At 38.4% G+C, this 16,673-nt stretch overlaps 2 protein-coding genes across 2 annotated transcripts in view; one reads left to right on the top strand and one right to left on the bottom strand.

Moving 5' to 3' along the window:
- Window positions 1-3,556, bottom strand: part of GPR87 (G protein-coupled receptor 87) — a 34,697-nt gene extending 31,141 nt beyond the window's left edge. The window contains exon 1 of the mRNA XM_006900049.1: window positions 3,422-3,556. Coding sequence (XP_006900111.1) covers window positions 3,422-3,455 — 34 coding nt within the window. The 5' untranslated portion in view covers window positions 3,456-3,556. The remainder of the gene's footprint in view (window positions 1-3,421) is intronic.
- MED12L (mediator complex subunit 12-like) overlaps window positions 1-16,673 on the top strand; it is a 576,790-nt gene that overhangs the window by 368,143 nt on the left and 191,974 nt on the right. The window lies entirely within an intron of this gene.

The raw sequence follows: 16,673 nt of genomic DNA on the forward strand, positions 1-16,673 counted from the left end.
AGGGGAATTTCTTAACATAGTAAAAATTATGAAAACCCGAGAGCCAGCATTGTTCTCAATGGAGAGATGATAACCGTGTTCCTTTTACGAACAGGAACTAGGCAGGGATGCCCACTAATACCTCTCTTATTCATTATTGTATTGGAAGTCTTAGCAATAAGTCAAGAAAAGGAAATAAGAGGTATCCAAATTGGAAAAGAAGAGGTAAAATTATCTCTCTATGCAGGTGATATGATAGTATACTTAGAAAACCCTAAAGACTCAGCAAGAAAATTATTGGACATAGTTGACCAATTCAGCAAAGTAGCAGGATACATAATCAACATACAAAAATCAGTTGGTTTTTCTACAGTGTAAAGGAAATTACAGAGTCAGAGTTGAGCAAAACAATTCCCTTCACAATAGCTAATAAAAAGATTAAATACTTGGGAGTAAATCTAACCAGAAGCACAAAGGATTGATTCAAAGAATATGACAAATATTACTACAAGAAACAAAGAGAGACCTGGAGAAGAATATTCATTGCTCATGGATAGGAAGACTCAATATTGTGAAAATGGCAATACTACCAAAGGCAATTTACAAGTTCAATGCAATACCAATACAAATACCAATCCCATTCTTCAATGAGATGGAAAAGGCAATCTCCAGTTTCATTTGGAATGGAAAGACACCCCAAATAAGCAAAGCACTTCTTAAAAATAGGAAAAATATAGTAGGCATCTCACTCCCTGATTTCAAATCCTATTATACTGCCATGGTGGTTAAGACAGCATGGTACTGGTACAATGACAGACATATGGAATAGAATTGAGAACTCAGAAATCAGCCCATCTACATATGGTCAACTGATTTTTGACAAGGAGATGAAATCAGTTAAGTGGGGAAACGACAGACTTTTTAACAAGTGCTGGCAAAATTGGAAAACTATCTGCAGAAAACTCAAGCAAGATCCACACCTCACTCCATATAGAAAAACCAACTCAAAGTGGATCATGGACCTAGGACTAAAACCAAGGACTATAAACTTCATTAAAGAAAAGCTTAGAAGAACACTTGAAGTCCTAATCCACAACATAAACAGCCTTCCAAGTATCCTGAAAAATCTACAACCGGGAGAAGAAAAAAAAAATATATGAATGGGACCTTCTATGAAAAAAATCTCTATGCACATTCAAAAATTTCTCCACCAGGGTATAAAGGAAAGCCACAGACTGGGAAAAAGTATTTGGTAATGACATGTCAAATAAGGGACTGATATCTAGAATTTATAAAATAACTTGAGAACCATAGCAAGATAAAGCAAACAAGCCAGTTGAAAAATGGGCACAGGATATGAACACACACTTCACCAAAGAAGGCATTCAGATGGCCAACAAGCACATGAACAAATGTTCAAAATCCCCAGCTCAAAAAGAGACGCAAATAAAAATAACTATGAGATACCATCTCACCCCAGTCAGAGTAGCAAAATTTAACAGAACAGCAAGAACAAATGTTGGCGAGGTTGTGGAGAAACTGGAACCCTTATTCACTGTTGGTGGGAGTATAAAATGGTGCAACCACTGTAGAAGGCAGTGTGGCGCTTTCTCAAGAATTTGCAAATAGAGATACCATTTGACCCATTAATTCTGCTGTTGGGAATATACCCCAAAAAGACCATAACTGCCACCCAAGCAGATGTATGCACATCCATGTTTATCGTGGCTTTATTCACAATAGCAAGGAGTTGGAAATAACCTAAGTGCCCATCAAAAAACTAATGGATAGAGAAGCTGTGGTATATTCACACAATGAAATACTATGCTGCATTGAAAAACAAGGAACTCATGAAATGTTATTAAAAATTGGTGACCCTGGAGGACATTATGCTGAGTGAAATACCTGTCACAAAAGGACAAATACTGCATGGTGCCACTGTCACAATATAGGACTGACATCAGGGTTGGGGGGAGACTGAGATAGATGGGATAAATTATGCATACTGCATTGAAACAGATGAGGGAGAAATCTGTTTAAAAGGGATATGTGATTGGGTATTTTTCTTATGACGTGTTCAGAATGAAGGCTGCGTAGTAGAGTGAACCTGGGTAAAGGGATTGTAAAATAATGAAAGAATTTTTCTTTTACTTTTCAAAGAGAAGAATGCATTAGGGAAAAGGGGTTGGCAGGGAGAAAAGTGCAACAATGAATGGAAATCCAAAGTCTCTGTAAATTTTCATTGAAATTAATAATAAAAAAGAGAAAACATCAGATACTGGATTTGGAGACATAATGCCACTAAAAAACCAAAAAACAAAACAAAAAAATGTGTGAGAACGATTGTATGAAACAATGTGAATGAAGAAAAATGTGAAATACATCATATATAAATTGTGTATACAAACAAATGTAAAAATTTTTTTGTACATATATATTCTTTATATATTTTATATGAGATATATATAGTATAATTAAAGTGCTGTGGAATCTAGATTATTTTGTTTCATTATCACTTGCTGAGGTTGTTAGTCTTTGGCTCAGAGTGGCAAAGTGTTACTTCTCTATGTGCTTGGTTGTTGTTGTTGTTATGTGCCATTGAATCACTTGTGACTCATAGCAACTCTATGTACAAGAACTCTAAATGCTGTTCTATCCTGTGTCAACCTAGCCATCTCTAACGCACTTATTCCCACCGCTCCAGTCACAGAATTGATCCACCTCATCAAAGGTCTTCCTCTCCTTTGCTGCCCCTCCACTCTGCTAAACATGATGTCCCTCTCCAAGAACCAGTCCCTCCTTGCAACATGCCCAAAGTATGTCAGACGAAGCTTCAGAATCCTTGACTCCAAGAAGCATTCCAGCTTCACCTTCCCCAGGACAAACCCATTTGTTCTCCTAGCAGTCCATGGTATATTCAACACTCGTCTCCAGCACCACAGCTCAAAAGCATCAATTCTCTTTCTATCAACCCTATTCACTGTCCAACTCTCTGATGCATAATGTCATGCACATTTTGGGTATTACTCCAACGCATGACATAGCCAGCTTCCCCAATATGATAATTTCCTAAGTAGTTACTAAGAAAAGAAGACAGATACTCACTTTTGCTGGTGGAAACATTAGTGAGATTTGTTTTAGAACACAAAATTTGGAAAGTAATATGCACTTCAGATTGAGTGTAAAAATGATCCTAATGTTATTGATTTAATCCCAGTGTAAGCTTTAGAGATACTCTCTTCATTAAACAAATCTTAAAATTAAGGAATAGCAATTCACATTATGTCAATAATCATTCCTGCATGTTTGTTGTTTTATTCTTAATTAAAGACAGTTTAAATTGTTGGAGTTTTGTTTTTTTAAATCTCAACAGCACACTATTTAAACTATTATTGCAGTTACTGATGAAGCTTTTCTTTGTCCCCTTTTTTGGTGAATTTACCTGGTAGTTTTGTCAGTGTCAAGTTGAGCCCCATTCTCCTGTTTTGATGAACTGTAGGCAAAAACACGTGTCAGGAAACGCTTGGAGACAGTTGTAGGTTTGGTTCAGCATGGGTTATTCCTTGTGTGATTCCTTGAAGAAAATTGGGAAAGAATTTGCCATTATTTTGTATTAATGTGGTATTTTAATATTCTAAAACCAAAACAAATGTATATGCCTTTTTGATTCAGAAAACACATAGCATTTGTCAGGAGCCCTAGTGACACACAACAGGTGTGAATTACTAGGTTCCTTTAAACCTGTGCAACATCAGGACCGCTTCTTTGGAGAGAGTCTTCCTCTGTATAGTGCTGTGGTGCTGGAGAAAGTGACTTGGTGTCTCTGTGACCCAGTGTCCTCATTTCTATAGTACAAATCAGTAGCAATCCTACAGGATTGTAATAAGGATTCTGTAGTACAGACAGATATGCCTTCAGAATGCATTCAGTAGATGTTCGTTTTTCTGCCTTCTCATTCCTCACCTAACCTGCACTAAGGAACAGGGTGAACAGATGCCACTTTTAAATACTGCTTGAGTGATATGGGTTGTCATTAATTCCACAGAATTCAAGACATCAACTTTATTATAGCCAAAAAGTATAAGAACTTTATAAACACATGCAGTGAGGTCTAAGAGTGGAAACAGCTGAGCTTCCACGTCCCCAAAAGGGATATACTTATGGATATCACCAATCAGGAAGCTTTGCTTAGCTTTAAGCTTCAAGATTATTACCAGTTTCCTCATGTTATAACAATAGATGGCATCACACCATGTAATGCTTAGTCAGCATGAACCTAACTAGTCTGTCTTTGGGAAGAGACTTGGTTTGATCAGCCTCCATCTGTTAGCCTTACATGCTAACTCTCTTGCAGAGAGTTAAAAACAAAGTTCAGATTGTTTTCTTACAGGTGAATCCACAGTCCGTACTTTGCCATTCCTTCCCCCACATCAGCTACAACTCATAACAACCGTAGATCTGAATCTTGTCTTTTCCTGAACCATCCTCATGATCTGTTATGGTCAAGCCCATTATGGTAGTCATTGAGTCTGTCCATCCTGTTTGAGGGTCATCATCTCTGCCATTCCCAGTATAATGTCTACATTTCCAGTTTAATGTCTCAAAGGACTGGTTCCTTCTGAAAATGTGTTTAAACTAAGTGATTGGAGGCTCCTTGAAAGAAAAATTAGAGTACTTACTTTTGATAATAAGCCACTGAAAGACTTTATGGAGCACACTTATACTAAAACATACAGAGAGTAATCATGAGCCATAAACATCATAGTGGCGAGTGATTGTGTATTGTCAAATGTTTGTATAATGTGATTTGTGATGAGCCACAAAGCTGAAGATTGACAGTTTGAACCAAAATTAAACTATTGCCATAAATACTAAAACAAGGAAAACCTTGTGGAGCAGTCCCATTCTTATAACACATGGCATCTGCTTCAGGCAGAACTTAGTCCACAACAGTATTTTTTTGCAAGTGTTTTTTTTGTAATCTTCACACGCGCGCACACAAACAGATAGGAAGGTAGTTTAAAAAAAAAGATATTTTGAGAATGCTAGTAAAATCTAAGAACACAATTCTGTTGTTGTTTTGTTTTCGGGGTTCTAGTTTTGACTTTGCACGAAACCATTGTGTGAGTTCCACTGGTTACTTGCCCTTTCTGGATTTAGAACAAAGACTATATTAAATCTCTATCAGGAATGCAATTTACATAAATGTATTTGTTTTTTTCTAAATACAGACCACATTTACCTAGTTAGCTATCATTTGATGTTTACCTAGTAAGTCTCTATGCTATAATCTATTCAACCTCCAAGTTTGACCAGAAAAAGTTAATGAAATTCAGTTCCAGTGATTGGTGTGTGATTTTTGGTTAACCATCTTAGGTTTTCAGAGCTTCACATTTCTTAAATCATTATGAAAAAGATTGACTGACATTATAGACTTGTGTGATATTTAATACTACAGAACATTTCCCCACCGATCTCTCCACAGCTCTATCTTTTGCCATTTCTTGTCTTTCTTCAGATTGTCACTCCAGAGAGAAATTCTAAGAAGAGTTTTGGGAACACTAATGGTTAAAATAAAATGTGCTTATAGAACAGCTTGCTGTAGGGGGAAGTCACTCTGTTTCTCATGAAATGAAACCATGTGAAACTTTCATGTCCTCTCCCTGATGTTACTGTTCTGTCCTAACAGCTGCTGAGAGGACCAGAGTAACCTTATCCCTACAGCACAAAGCAAGCTCCTGACAGGGCACAGAGTTACTTTTGTCTGTGCACATTTGCTGAGTCTGCAGTGAAAGCACATTTGAAAGCAAAAGTATGGTTAGGTGTTTTTTAGCAAGTAAAGAAATATATATTTTTGTTTCTTTTTCCTGCAGCTCAATCTCTGTTGTAGTAATCACATATAGTTAAAGTACTAGATTTGGTTAGGTAACTATGAATTGACAATAACTTGATGGCCACAGGTTTTTGGTTATTATTGGTTACCTTGCCTTGAATCTCAGTGGTACTTGGTGTACATAGCAGACACTCAAAATTGATATTTATATATTTATTTGAAGAAACAAGCTCATTGTTGGAAATGTGGTTTTAAGTCACAGTGACCTTGTTAGAAGAGCGTTGAACTGCCCTATAGGATTTACAAGGCTTTTTGCATGCTGACTGCTACATCTTTATCCAAAGTGACTTTATAACCCTAACCATTCAGTTTGCAGCTGTGTGTTTAACCACTACACAATCCTTACTGATTAGGTGCTGACTGAATCAAAACTCAAGCCTACTGCCATCGAGTCAGTTCTAAACTAATAACAATTCCACCGTCAAGTTTCCGAATCTGTAAATTTTTGCAGAAAAACACTCCCTGTGTTTTTCGCACTGAGCTGTTTGTTGGATTAAAACTACTGACCTGCTCATCAGAAGTCCAGTATATTACTCATTACACCTTCACATCTAATAAATGATAATGAGGTTTTGGAGAAACCTGAGCACTCATACATTGCTGGAAAAGAATGTAAAATGGTAGAACACATTTCAAATTTAACTTATTTTCCTTTTCTCTAAAGAAACCACTTTTTCTTAAATCCACTTATATAATATTTGCTTCATTTTGTAGCCACCAGAGTTTAGAACTTAAGTGTTGTATTTGACATTTTCTCTTCCACATCTGCATGTCAGGCAATCAGTCGCCTGGTCTCGTTTCTCCTTTTTCCTTTGTTTTGTTGTGTCTTTTTCTGGATAGTTCCTTCGTCATCCAGATTGAGGTCTGTGGGGCTTAATGTTTGTTCGCTTACTGGCTTTTTATTTCGTCTTGATCTACTTTCTTCTTTCTCTCACATATCTCCTTGTTCTTCCAGATTTATTTCCTAAACAATTATGTAGCAGTGTTGGTTTTTTATTGTTGTTGTTCTCTCTACTTATTCTCTCATTAATATTGTGTTGGAACACACTGAAAGTGATCCTTCAGTGGGAGTTTGGAGGCTGTAAATCATAAGTAAGGAGCTAGCCCATCTTTCTCCCACAGAGCTGTGGGTGGACTCCTACTCCTTACTCACTTGTTCTCTATCCTCATGTTATTTTTATTGATGGGCAGCTCTTGAGCTGCCATTACTAGCCATGTGTGAGGGGAGGTTTTTTGTTGTTTGGATTTTTGTTTTATTTGTTTTGTTTTTTTAAAAGAAAACTTTTATACTGATTTACTTGCAAAGTTCTTATACATTGTTTTTCACAACAAATGTTTCCTATTTCCTTTACCCATTCCTCCCTCCGAAGTTCTTATACATTTTTTTTCACACCAGATGTTTCCTATTTCCTTTACCCACTCCTCCCTCCACCCATCAAATTGTGGGACCATATTATTAACCACCACCCTCCCCCCACCCATCCTTGCTGCTCTGCTCCCACCTTCCCCTCCCCCCATAGGTGTTCTGCAAAAATGGTTTTATACAGTCTTTGTCTTTATGGATCTGAGTTTGTTTACTCAGCATAATGCTCTCCAACCCTTCCCAAGTTATATAGTAAGATCATTGCTCCTGCATGCTGCACAATTTTTCTTTGTGTGAATGTACCATAATTTCTCAGTCCATTCCTTGATGGTCTGCGACAAGTATTTTCAGTTCTCCTGTCAGCATGTAAAGTTGTGTCCTCCATAACGCAGGTTGTGATAAGTCTTTCTCCAATCTTGTTGACAATCTTCTTCGTAAAGTCCAGCTTCTTGAATGATTTGTTCAGCATGTAGATGGAGTAGGTATGGTGAAAGGATACAGCCCTGATGCACACTTTAAAAAAAAATTTTTAAACTGTACAGTGTTTTCCTTGATCTGTTGTCTGAACTGCATATTACTGACAGAAAACATTGGTAGTTCAAATTAATCAGCTACTCCCAGGAAAAGATAGGTAATATCCTCCCATAAAGAGTTAGAGCTTCAGAAACCCACTGATGACTCACTATTAGTTGGGATCAATTCAATAGCAGTGTGTACATTTGGTTTATTGAAGAGTTAATGGCCAACTAAGTAATTGTGAAAAGGGAGGAGGCATGTTGGAATCTTTCCAGGTATTTGGTGGTAGGTGTTGGTTTCTTTCACTGATGTAAAGCCCTGGATAGGAGAATCATACTGAAATGGCTAGAGTTCAGTTTAGCTGACTCCATAATGTCTAGATAATATTCTTGTGATGATATCTACCACATAATTGAAGATAAAGGTATAAAACCTGGAGAAAGACTGCTGGTTGATGTTGTAAATTTGGGGGTCAAATCAATGATGTAAAAAGGAATTTAGGTGATAGATAAAACTATGTAAGTGAATGAGATTAGGAAGTATATAATTGGCCAGTATAATGAGAAAGGGGAAAAGGACTGACAGTAGACTTTTAAGGAGCAATCCAAAGGAAAAGAGTTTATGAAAGAGTGGCCAAAGAATTATATAATGTGAACTAAGAAATTAAAATATATAAGGAGTTCTCTAGCTTTCTACTGCAGGGAAGTCAAGTGCAGAGGACACAGAAGGGCCATGGAGTGGGATTCAGTAATAAATTACTCATTATCTATGTCAATGTTATAACACAGATGATGACTTCACCTGATATTGTCTACACCTGATGTATTTGGGCTGATAATGGGCTTCACCTGACTGTCTACACCTGATTGATTGATTGATTGATTATATCTGTGGGGGAAAAAAATCATTGGAGAAGCTATGAAAACTAGGCCAGGTATAATTGTGGAACAGGCCATTAACTACTCTTAAGCAAGTTCAAAGTGAAGCTAAGGAAAATTAAATCAAACTTGTAAGAACCAATTTTTTTTTTCAAATTTTAATCTGCGGCCCTCAGGCCGGGTTCAAATTGTTTTACTGTCAAACGTTCTTCTAGGTGGTATAGCACTGGTCTGTACATTGCTGTACAGAGGTAACTAGTGGTTGCTGTGATGCTGAACACTGGGACACTGATGTGCCAGAAGTAGTAATGGTCACCCATGATGGACAGTGTTTGCTGGAGCTTCCTGGCCAAAACAAGCCTGGAAGCAGGAATGGCATCCATTTCCAAAATGGCTTGCCTCCGGAAGCTATATGTACAAACAGTGCTCAGGCCTTTCGTTCATAGGGTCGCTGTGAGTTGTCTAAGACTCGACAGCACACAACAACAAAAAAAAAACAATTTTTTTTCAACTTTATTATTTTGTGTGTGTACCGTCAAATTGGATCTGACTGGTACAGGAGGAGATTGCACCTTCTTCTCCAGCAGAGCATCTGGTGGATTTGAACTGCGTACCTCTGGGATTGCAGTGCAGCTTGTTGCCACTAGGCCACCAGAGCTCCCTAAGAACCAATTTGTTTTAAAAATTCTTTTTTATATTGCTTTGCTTACAAAGTTACATTGTGTTTCACACTATCCTTCATACATATTGTTTCATACAGTGATTCCCAGTTCTTATGCTTTATAAAATTAATCATCTATTACTATACCCAGCATTACCTTGTCTTTCCAGATCTGCTCCGGATCTTTCCCATTTCCTTTACCCACCCCTCCCTCTACCTACTAAATTGTGTGACCCTATGATCCCTATGACGGCACTTAACAACAACAATAACAATATGATCCCCCCAAACATACTCACCTTTCTAATTCTCCCCACCCCCTTGGATCCTCATACACATTTTACTAGTTGTCCCTCTGTTTTTACAATGATAGTATTACATAGTATTTGTTCTTATGAAACTGAGTTAGTTCACTCAACATAATGCTCCCCTCTTCCTCCCAAGTCATGTGGTAATTTTTGCTCCTGTGTGCTGCTTATTATTCCATTGTGTGAATGTACCACAGTTTCTCATTCCATTCAGTTTTGCTTGGATATTTTGGCTGTTTCTACATTCTTAAGATCATTGGTGTACAAATCCTTTTTGTATCTGAGTTCTAATTTTCTCAGCATATATTCCTATCAGTGAGCTGAGTCATACGGCATTTCTGTGTTCAGCTTTCTGAGAGGACACCAAGCTGCCTTCCAAAGTGGTTTTATATCCTTTTACAATCCCACCAACAGTGTATGCGTTTCAGTCTTTCCACATCCGCTCCAACATTTATTGCTTGCTGTCCTATTGAGCTTTGCCCCTGCTGCTGGAGTGAGATGGTATCTCATTGTGGTTTTAATCAGCATCTCTTATTGCCAGTGATTTTGAGAACTTCTTAATGTGTCTGTTGGCCATCCACATGTCTCTTTTGGTTAAAAGTTTCCTTGTCTTTGCCCATTTTAAAATTATCAGTCTTTTTCTTGTGAAAGCCTTGTAGTATTCTGTAAACTTTTTTTTATGAGATCCTTGTCTCAAATAGTATTGCCAAATATTTTTCCCAGTCAGTATGTATTCTTTTTACCTTTTGGAAAAAGGGTTTTTTTTATGCACACAGGGATTTAATCTTTAAAAGGTCCCCGTCAGCAGTTTTATACTCTGCAGATTGTGCATTTCTGGCTATATTTGTCAGCATTTTTTATACCATTGGCTAGGCCTTCTAGGCTTGGTCTCACATGATCTCTATGGTTTGGGCTTTACCTCTAGGTCTCTGACTATCTTTGAGTAGATTTTTGTGTATGGGGAGAGGTGTGCATCCTGCTTCAGCTTTCTGCAGGTTGTTGTTGTTAAGTGCTGACGTTGTAGGTGACTCATAGCAACTCTTTGACCAAAAAATCCTGGACACCTATATAACTTTCATCCTTTCTCGAGGTTCGTAGGGTTTCCAGACGCAAGCTATTATGGAAGTGGATGCCACTCCTGCTTCCATTTGTTTTAATCGGGAGCTCCACCAAACTCTGTCCACCAAGGGTAACCATTCTCGCATTTGACTCATCAGTGTTTACAGCAACCACGAGTTAACTCTGTACAACAAGTGGACATACCAGGGTTACAGGACCTAGAAGAATATTTCTGCAGGTACCAGTCCATTTTTGCCAGCACCATTTGTTAAAGAGATTGTCATTTCCCCATTTAATAGGTTTTGTGTCCTTGTTGAATCCCAGTTGACCATAAATAGATGGGTTAATTTCCATGTTCTCAATTCTGAAGAAACAAAATTTGACCTTGAGTCTGTCCCTCCTAAATTTAAAAAAAAAAAAAGGGAAAAGAACCCAAAACCAAACATGCCAGAAACAGGTTTGAGGCCTTGAACATTAATGAGCAAAGACCAGATGAGCTGTAAGAGGATATTAAGAATATTATCCATGAAGAATGCAAAAAGTCATTACAAAGAAAGAAGAGGAAGAAAAGACCAAGATGGATATTGGAAGAGACTCTGAATATTACACTGGAGTACTTCCAAGCCAAAGCAAAGGGAAGTTAAATCAGGAAGTTTTAACAGAAGATAACAGAAGATTGCAAAGACAGTTCAGGAAAACAAAATGACATGTGTAAAGGGCTATATGCGGAACAGGTAATTTAGGAGGCTGGAGTTTATGAAGAGAAATGTGGAATCAGGACTGGGTGGAAGACTCATCAACAAACTGAATTATGCTGATGACACAGTCTGACTTGCTAAAACTGAGGAGAACCTGAAGCATTTGCTGTAGAAAGTCAAGGACTGCAGTCTTCAGTATGAATTGAAGCTCAACATCAAGAAAACAAAGATTTTCAACACTGGGGTAGTTGGCAACATCATACTAGACAGACAAGATATTGATGTTTTTAATAATTTCCGCTTGCTTGGTTCCACAATCAGTGCTCTTGTCACCAGCAGTTAGGAAATCAAAAGATGAATTGCATTAGGGAAAGCTGCTGAGACTTGCTCAGGACAGAGCAGGCTCCAGAGCTATTATTTATAGATTCACTATGAATTGCAGATAACTCAATAGCTCATAACAACAGCAGTGCCAGTCTTGCATGTTGTTTCCCTCTTTGTTTGTCTGTTGTGTGTTGAGAGGATTAGCGAGATGCAAAATCTGATAACTCAGGTTTAATAATGCTTGTGAGATGAGAAAGTAGAGGCAGACATGCACAAATTTATGCCTTTAATGATAGTTGGGAGATAGAGAAACTTTAAGGCTGAGGGAAGAATTAATTATGCTCCTCTTGACATCAAGAAGACAAAGATTCTCACCACTAGGCCAATTGGCAGCACCATGATAGATGGAGAAGAGATTGAAGTTGTTGATAATTACAGCTTGGTCAACTCCACAATCAACCCTCTTAATACCAGCAGTCAGGAAATCAAAAGACAAATTATATTTGGAAAATCTGCTATCAGAGACCTCTACAGAGTACTGTAAAGCAACGATGTCAGACTAGAGACTAAGGTGTGCTTAATCCAGGCCATGGTCTTCACAATTACTTGTTATGCTTCAGAGAGTTAGAGAATGACTAAGGATGGTAGAAGGATCGATGCCTTCAAGTTATGCTGCTGGAAAAGAGTCTTAAACATACTGTGGCCTGCCAAGAAAACAAATCTGTCTGGGAGAAGGTAAAGCCAAGTTTCTCTTTGTAGGCTGGGATTTTGAAGCTTCGTCTCGCATACTTTAGTCAGGTTGGCAGGAGAGAGTCCCATCCTTGAAGAAGGACATCATGCACAGAAAGTTGGAGGGACACTGCAGGAGAGGAAGACCCTGGATGAGATGGATTGATACATTGACTGGGGCAAGTGGGGTTGGTGTGTTAGAATTCGTGAGACTGGCTCAGGACAGGGCAGTGTTCAGAGATGCTGTACATAGGGTCACTATGTTTCACAGGTGACTCGAAGGCATATAACAAAACAACATTAGCTAATGAATACCCTTTAGCCAAGTATGGTGACAGAAAATTGATCTGAAAGAGCAAGGATTTAGTTCTATGATTGACTGATTTTTTTTTATTCATTTCAATAACATCTACAAAGATTTTGGAATTCCACTCATTCATTGTTGCACTTTTCTCCCTGCCCACCTCACCCTTACCCACAAGTTCACTCCTCTCCTTGAAATGCAAAAGAAAAACTCCTTCATTGGTACACAATCCCACCACACACCTCCACCCCCACCCTGAGTATACTCCACTCTGCAACCCTCATTCTGGACTCATAATAATCATAGTGCCCTAAAATATATTACTTTTAAACTATTCTCTCCCTCATTGTCTTCAATGCAGTAAACAATTTATCCAGTTTTTCTCAGTCTTACCCCCACCCCAGATGTCAGCCTCACTCTACAACAGTGGCACCATATAGTATTTGTCCTTTTGTGACTGAGATAGTTCACTCCACATAATGTCCTCCAGGGTCACCCATTTTTAATAATATTGCACGAGTTCCTTGTTTTTCAATGCAGCATAGTATTCAATTGTGTGAATATACCAGAGCTTCTCTATCCATTCATTTGTTGATGGGCACTTAGGTTGTTTCCAATTCCTTGCTATTGTGAACAAAGCTGTGATAAAACATGGGTATGCAAATATCTGCTTGGATGTCGTTTATGGTCTCTTTAGGGTATATTCCCAGGAGTGGAATAGCAAGGTCAAATGGTGTATCTGTTTGCAACTTTTTGAGAAAGCAGATTGATGTTTTAAATTTGGTTCTTAGACCCTACAACCTTCTAACTATGTTTTTTCTTGTATAAAATATGTATGATGGTACTTCCATTGAAGGGTGATTCACACTCAAAATATATTGCCCTTGAGTTGTTTCTGATGAATAATGACCTTCCATTAGATTTCAGTGGCTTTATATCTATGTTGTTATTGTTATGTGCCATCGAGTCATCTCTGACTCATAATGACCCTGTATACAATTTCTCTGAACCCTGCCCTATCCTGAGCCAGTCTCCCTGTCTCAGACTGTCAATCCATCTCATCCAGGGTTTTCCTCTCGTGCACTTCCCTTCACCCTTTTGAAACATGATGTCTTGCTCCGTGGACTAATCTTTTCTGGTAACATGCCCAGAGCATATGAGATGGAACAACTTGGTTTCTCTCTCTAGGAAAACCTTTTCTCTTGGCAGTCCAAGGTATGTTCAATATATGTTCAATACTCTTCTCAGGCACTGCAATTTAAAGGCCTCTTCTGTCATCCATAGTCATTGTCCAGCTCTAGACTGACATCGTTGCTCATCAGCACTCTGGAGGCATTCCTGACAGCAGATTTTCCTAATGCCATCCATGTTTTGATTTCCTCAGTGCTGGTGCCAAGAGCGTTTAGTATGAAACTGAGCAGGCTGACATTGTTAACAGTTTCAATCTCTTCTCCATCTATCATGATGTTGCCATTTGGCTCAGTGGTGAGAATCTCCCTCTTCTTGATGCTCAGTTTCAATCCACCTTGACGATGGTAGTCCTTGACCTTGTAAAGCAAATGGTTCAAGTCCTCCCTCAGTTTCCTCAAGGTTGTGTCATCAGCATAAAGCACTTTGTTAATGAGTCTTCTTCCAGTCCTGTTGCTGCATTCCTCCTCATAAAGTCCAGCCTCCTGAATGACCTGTTCTACAAACAGATTGAAAAGCTATGGGGCAAGTACTCATCCCAGTCACACTCCTTTCTTAATTTTGAACCATGCTGTGCTCCCTTGCTCTGTTCTGCCGACTGCTTCCTGGTCCAAGTATAGGTTTTGTGTGAACACAATCAGATATTTTAGGATTCCCATTCTTCTCAAGGTAAGCCACAAATTTTGATCCACACAGTCAGTGCCTTTAAATAGTCAGTGAAATATATACATTCTTCTGATACTCTCTGCTTTAAGCCAGGATTCATCTGGCATTGTCTGTGAGGTCTCTAGTGCCATAGCTTCTTCTAAACTCATCTTGTATTTCTGATAGTTGATATCCATAAAAGAGAGTATCCACCTTCCCCTGGCAGAGCTACTGGTAGATTCAAACTGCTGAAGATGTGTAGTGTTTGGGCCAGCAGGGCAGCTTGCTACAGTCTATGCCCCCAGAGCTTCCTTGCACAGTGACTAAGATATTAAAATGATATTAATGAGGTAATATTTCTAAAGCAGCTGGCACTCTCTCATATGATAGGGTATAAGTTTCTGTTGTATGTTGTAAATACTTTAGTAACTGATCAGTACTTCAACCCTCTGTGGAGCTATTCATGAATCATTTTATGCCAAGAACTTGTAAGTCTTCTGTAAGCCGGATCTGCTGCCTGTCTTTCTTCACCATCACAGTGATATACCACAGCTCAGTCCAGCCATCAAACACTGCATGTCCCAGCACCTGCAGAGTGTTGCAATAATAAATGCTTCTGCACCAGTAAAGGGATCTATTCCAGAGCTTCTCTGTAGTGGGAGATCCTGTCTTACCACTGACTTCTTCCCCAGCTGAGAGCTGATGAAACCTCTCAAGAATGTGATGTCTGTGGTAGGCTTAGGTTTCATAGCCATTCCTGAGGTTAGATGGTATCTCTACTTAGAAACTTTGTTTTCTTCAGCCACCCATTGATATCATCCTTTGGTTATTTTGTTAACCATGTTTATAATGGTTGTAAGCTATATTTTAGCAGTGAGGCTGGTAGGAAAGGATTAGCATGTTCTTAACTACTCCTTTGTCTCAGATTCTGAAATAGGCACTAGAATTTTCTTGCAGTACTTGGAGCTGTGAGCTAGGTATGCTAACTCATCTGTTCCGCCACCATGGACGAAGCTCTGAGACTCAAGACAATTTATTTAACTTACCCTTACACCTCAAATGATGCATAGAACAAAGATTAAAATCAGATCTGATTAAATAAAGCTGTTACAGTGCCATAAGAAAAAGAAAAAAGAGGGAAGAATAATGTGAAACATAATGTATAAGAATTTTGTAGGCAGAACAATAAACAATAAAAAGAAAAAAAGGATTTGTGGAGTTTTATTTTGGAGATAGGAATTGGTGTGGTTGTCTGTGTAGGGCACTGTGGACTTTTGTTATTTTCAACCTCTTGAAAGACCAATTAATCTTTTAAATGGAAGACTTAGTTTTGCTTGGCTTAAGTGCTATTAAAAACATCAGGAAATGTCCCATATGAATTTAGACTTAGAGGTCCAACCACAATCAAATGGTACATTCACATGACGGACTACTACGCAGCATGCAGGAGCAATGGTTTTTTAAATTTCTACCTAACTTTGGACATTATACATTATGCTAAGTGAACGGATCAGTTCCATAAGGACAAATACTGTATAAAACTATTACTGTAGAATGAATATGAGGATGCAGGGGCTGGGGAGGGTGGAAGCAGAGAAGTGAGGATAGGGTGTGGTTAATCAAGGTGGTTAATCATAACGTCTTACCATTTGATGGGGGTGTGTGTAAAGTTTCCCAGCTGGACAGATCTGGTGTGAAAAATAATGAATTTGAACTTTATAAATAAATCAGTATTTAATAGAATATATTTTTTTTTAAAAGCAAAACACCGAAAACCTCACCAGTATTAGCTGGCCCTTCTGAAGAAAGTCTCTACTTTCAATTCACCAGTTAGGGCATCTGCAGCATTACCTGTTTGATCCTCTTTAAACATTTGATTCTGTGATCTGTGTTTTAGTTCTTATTGAATCCAATGTAAATAGATCACTTGTGGGTTTTTTAAATTTTTTTATTATTAATGAATTGTGGCATCAGGATTGGTGGAAGATCTATTAACAATCTGCGTTATGCAGATGACACAACCCTGCTTGCTGAAACTGAGGAGGATCTCATGCACTTGCTGCGAAGGGTCAAGGACTGCAGCCTTCAGTATGGACTGAGACCCAATGTCAAGAAGACAAAGATTCTC

This window comes from Elephantulus edwardii, unplaced genomic scaffold (genome assembly GCF_000299155.1).
Source record: "Elephantulus edwardii isolate Elephantulus edwardi_28Jun2011 unplaced genomic scaffold, EleEdw1.0 scaffold00272, whole genome shotgun sequence".
Lineage (NCBI taxonomy): Eukaryota > Metazoa > Chordata > Mammalia > Macroscelidea > Macroscelididae > Elephantulus > Elephantulus edwardii.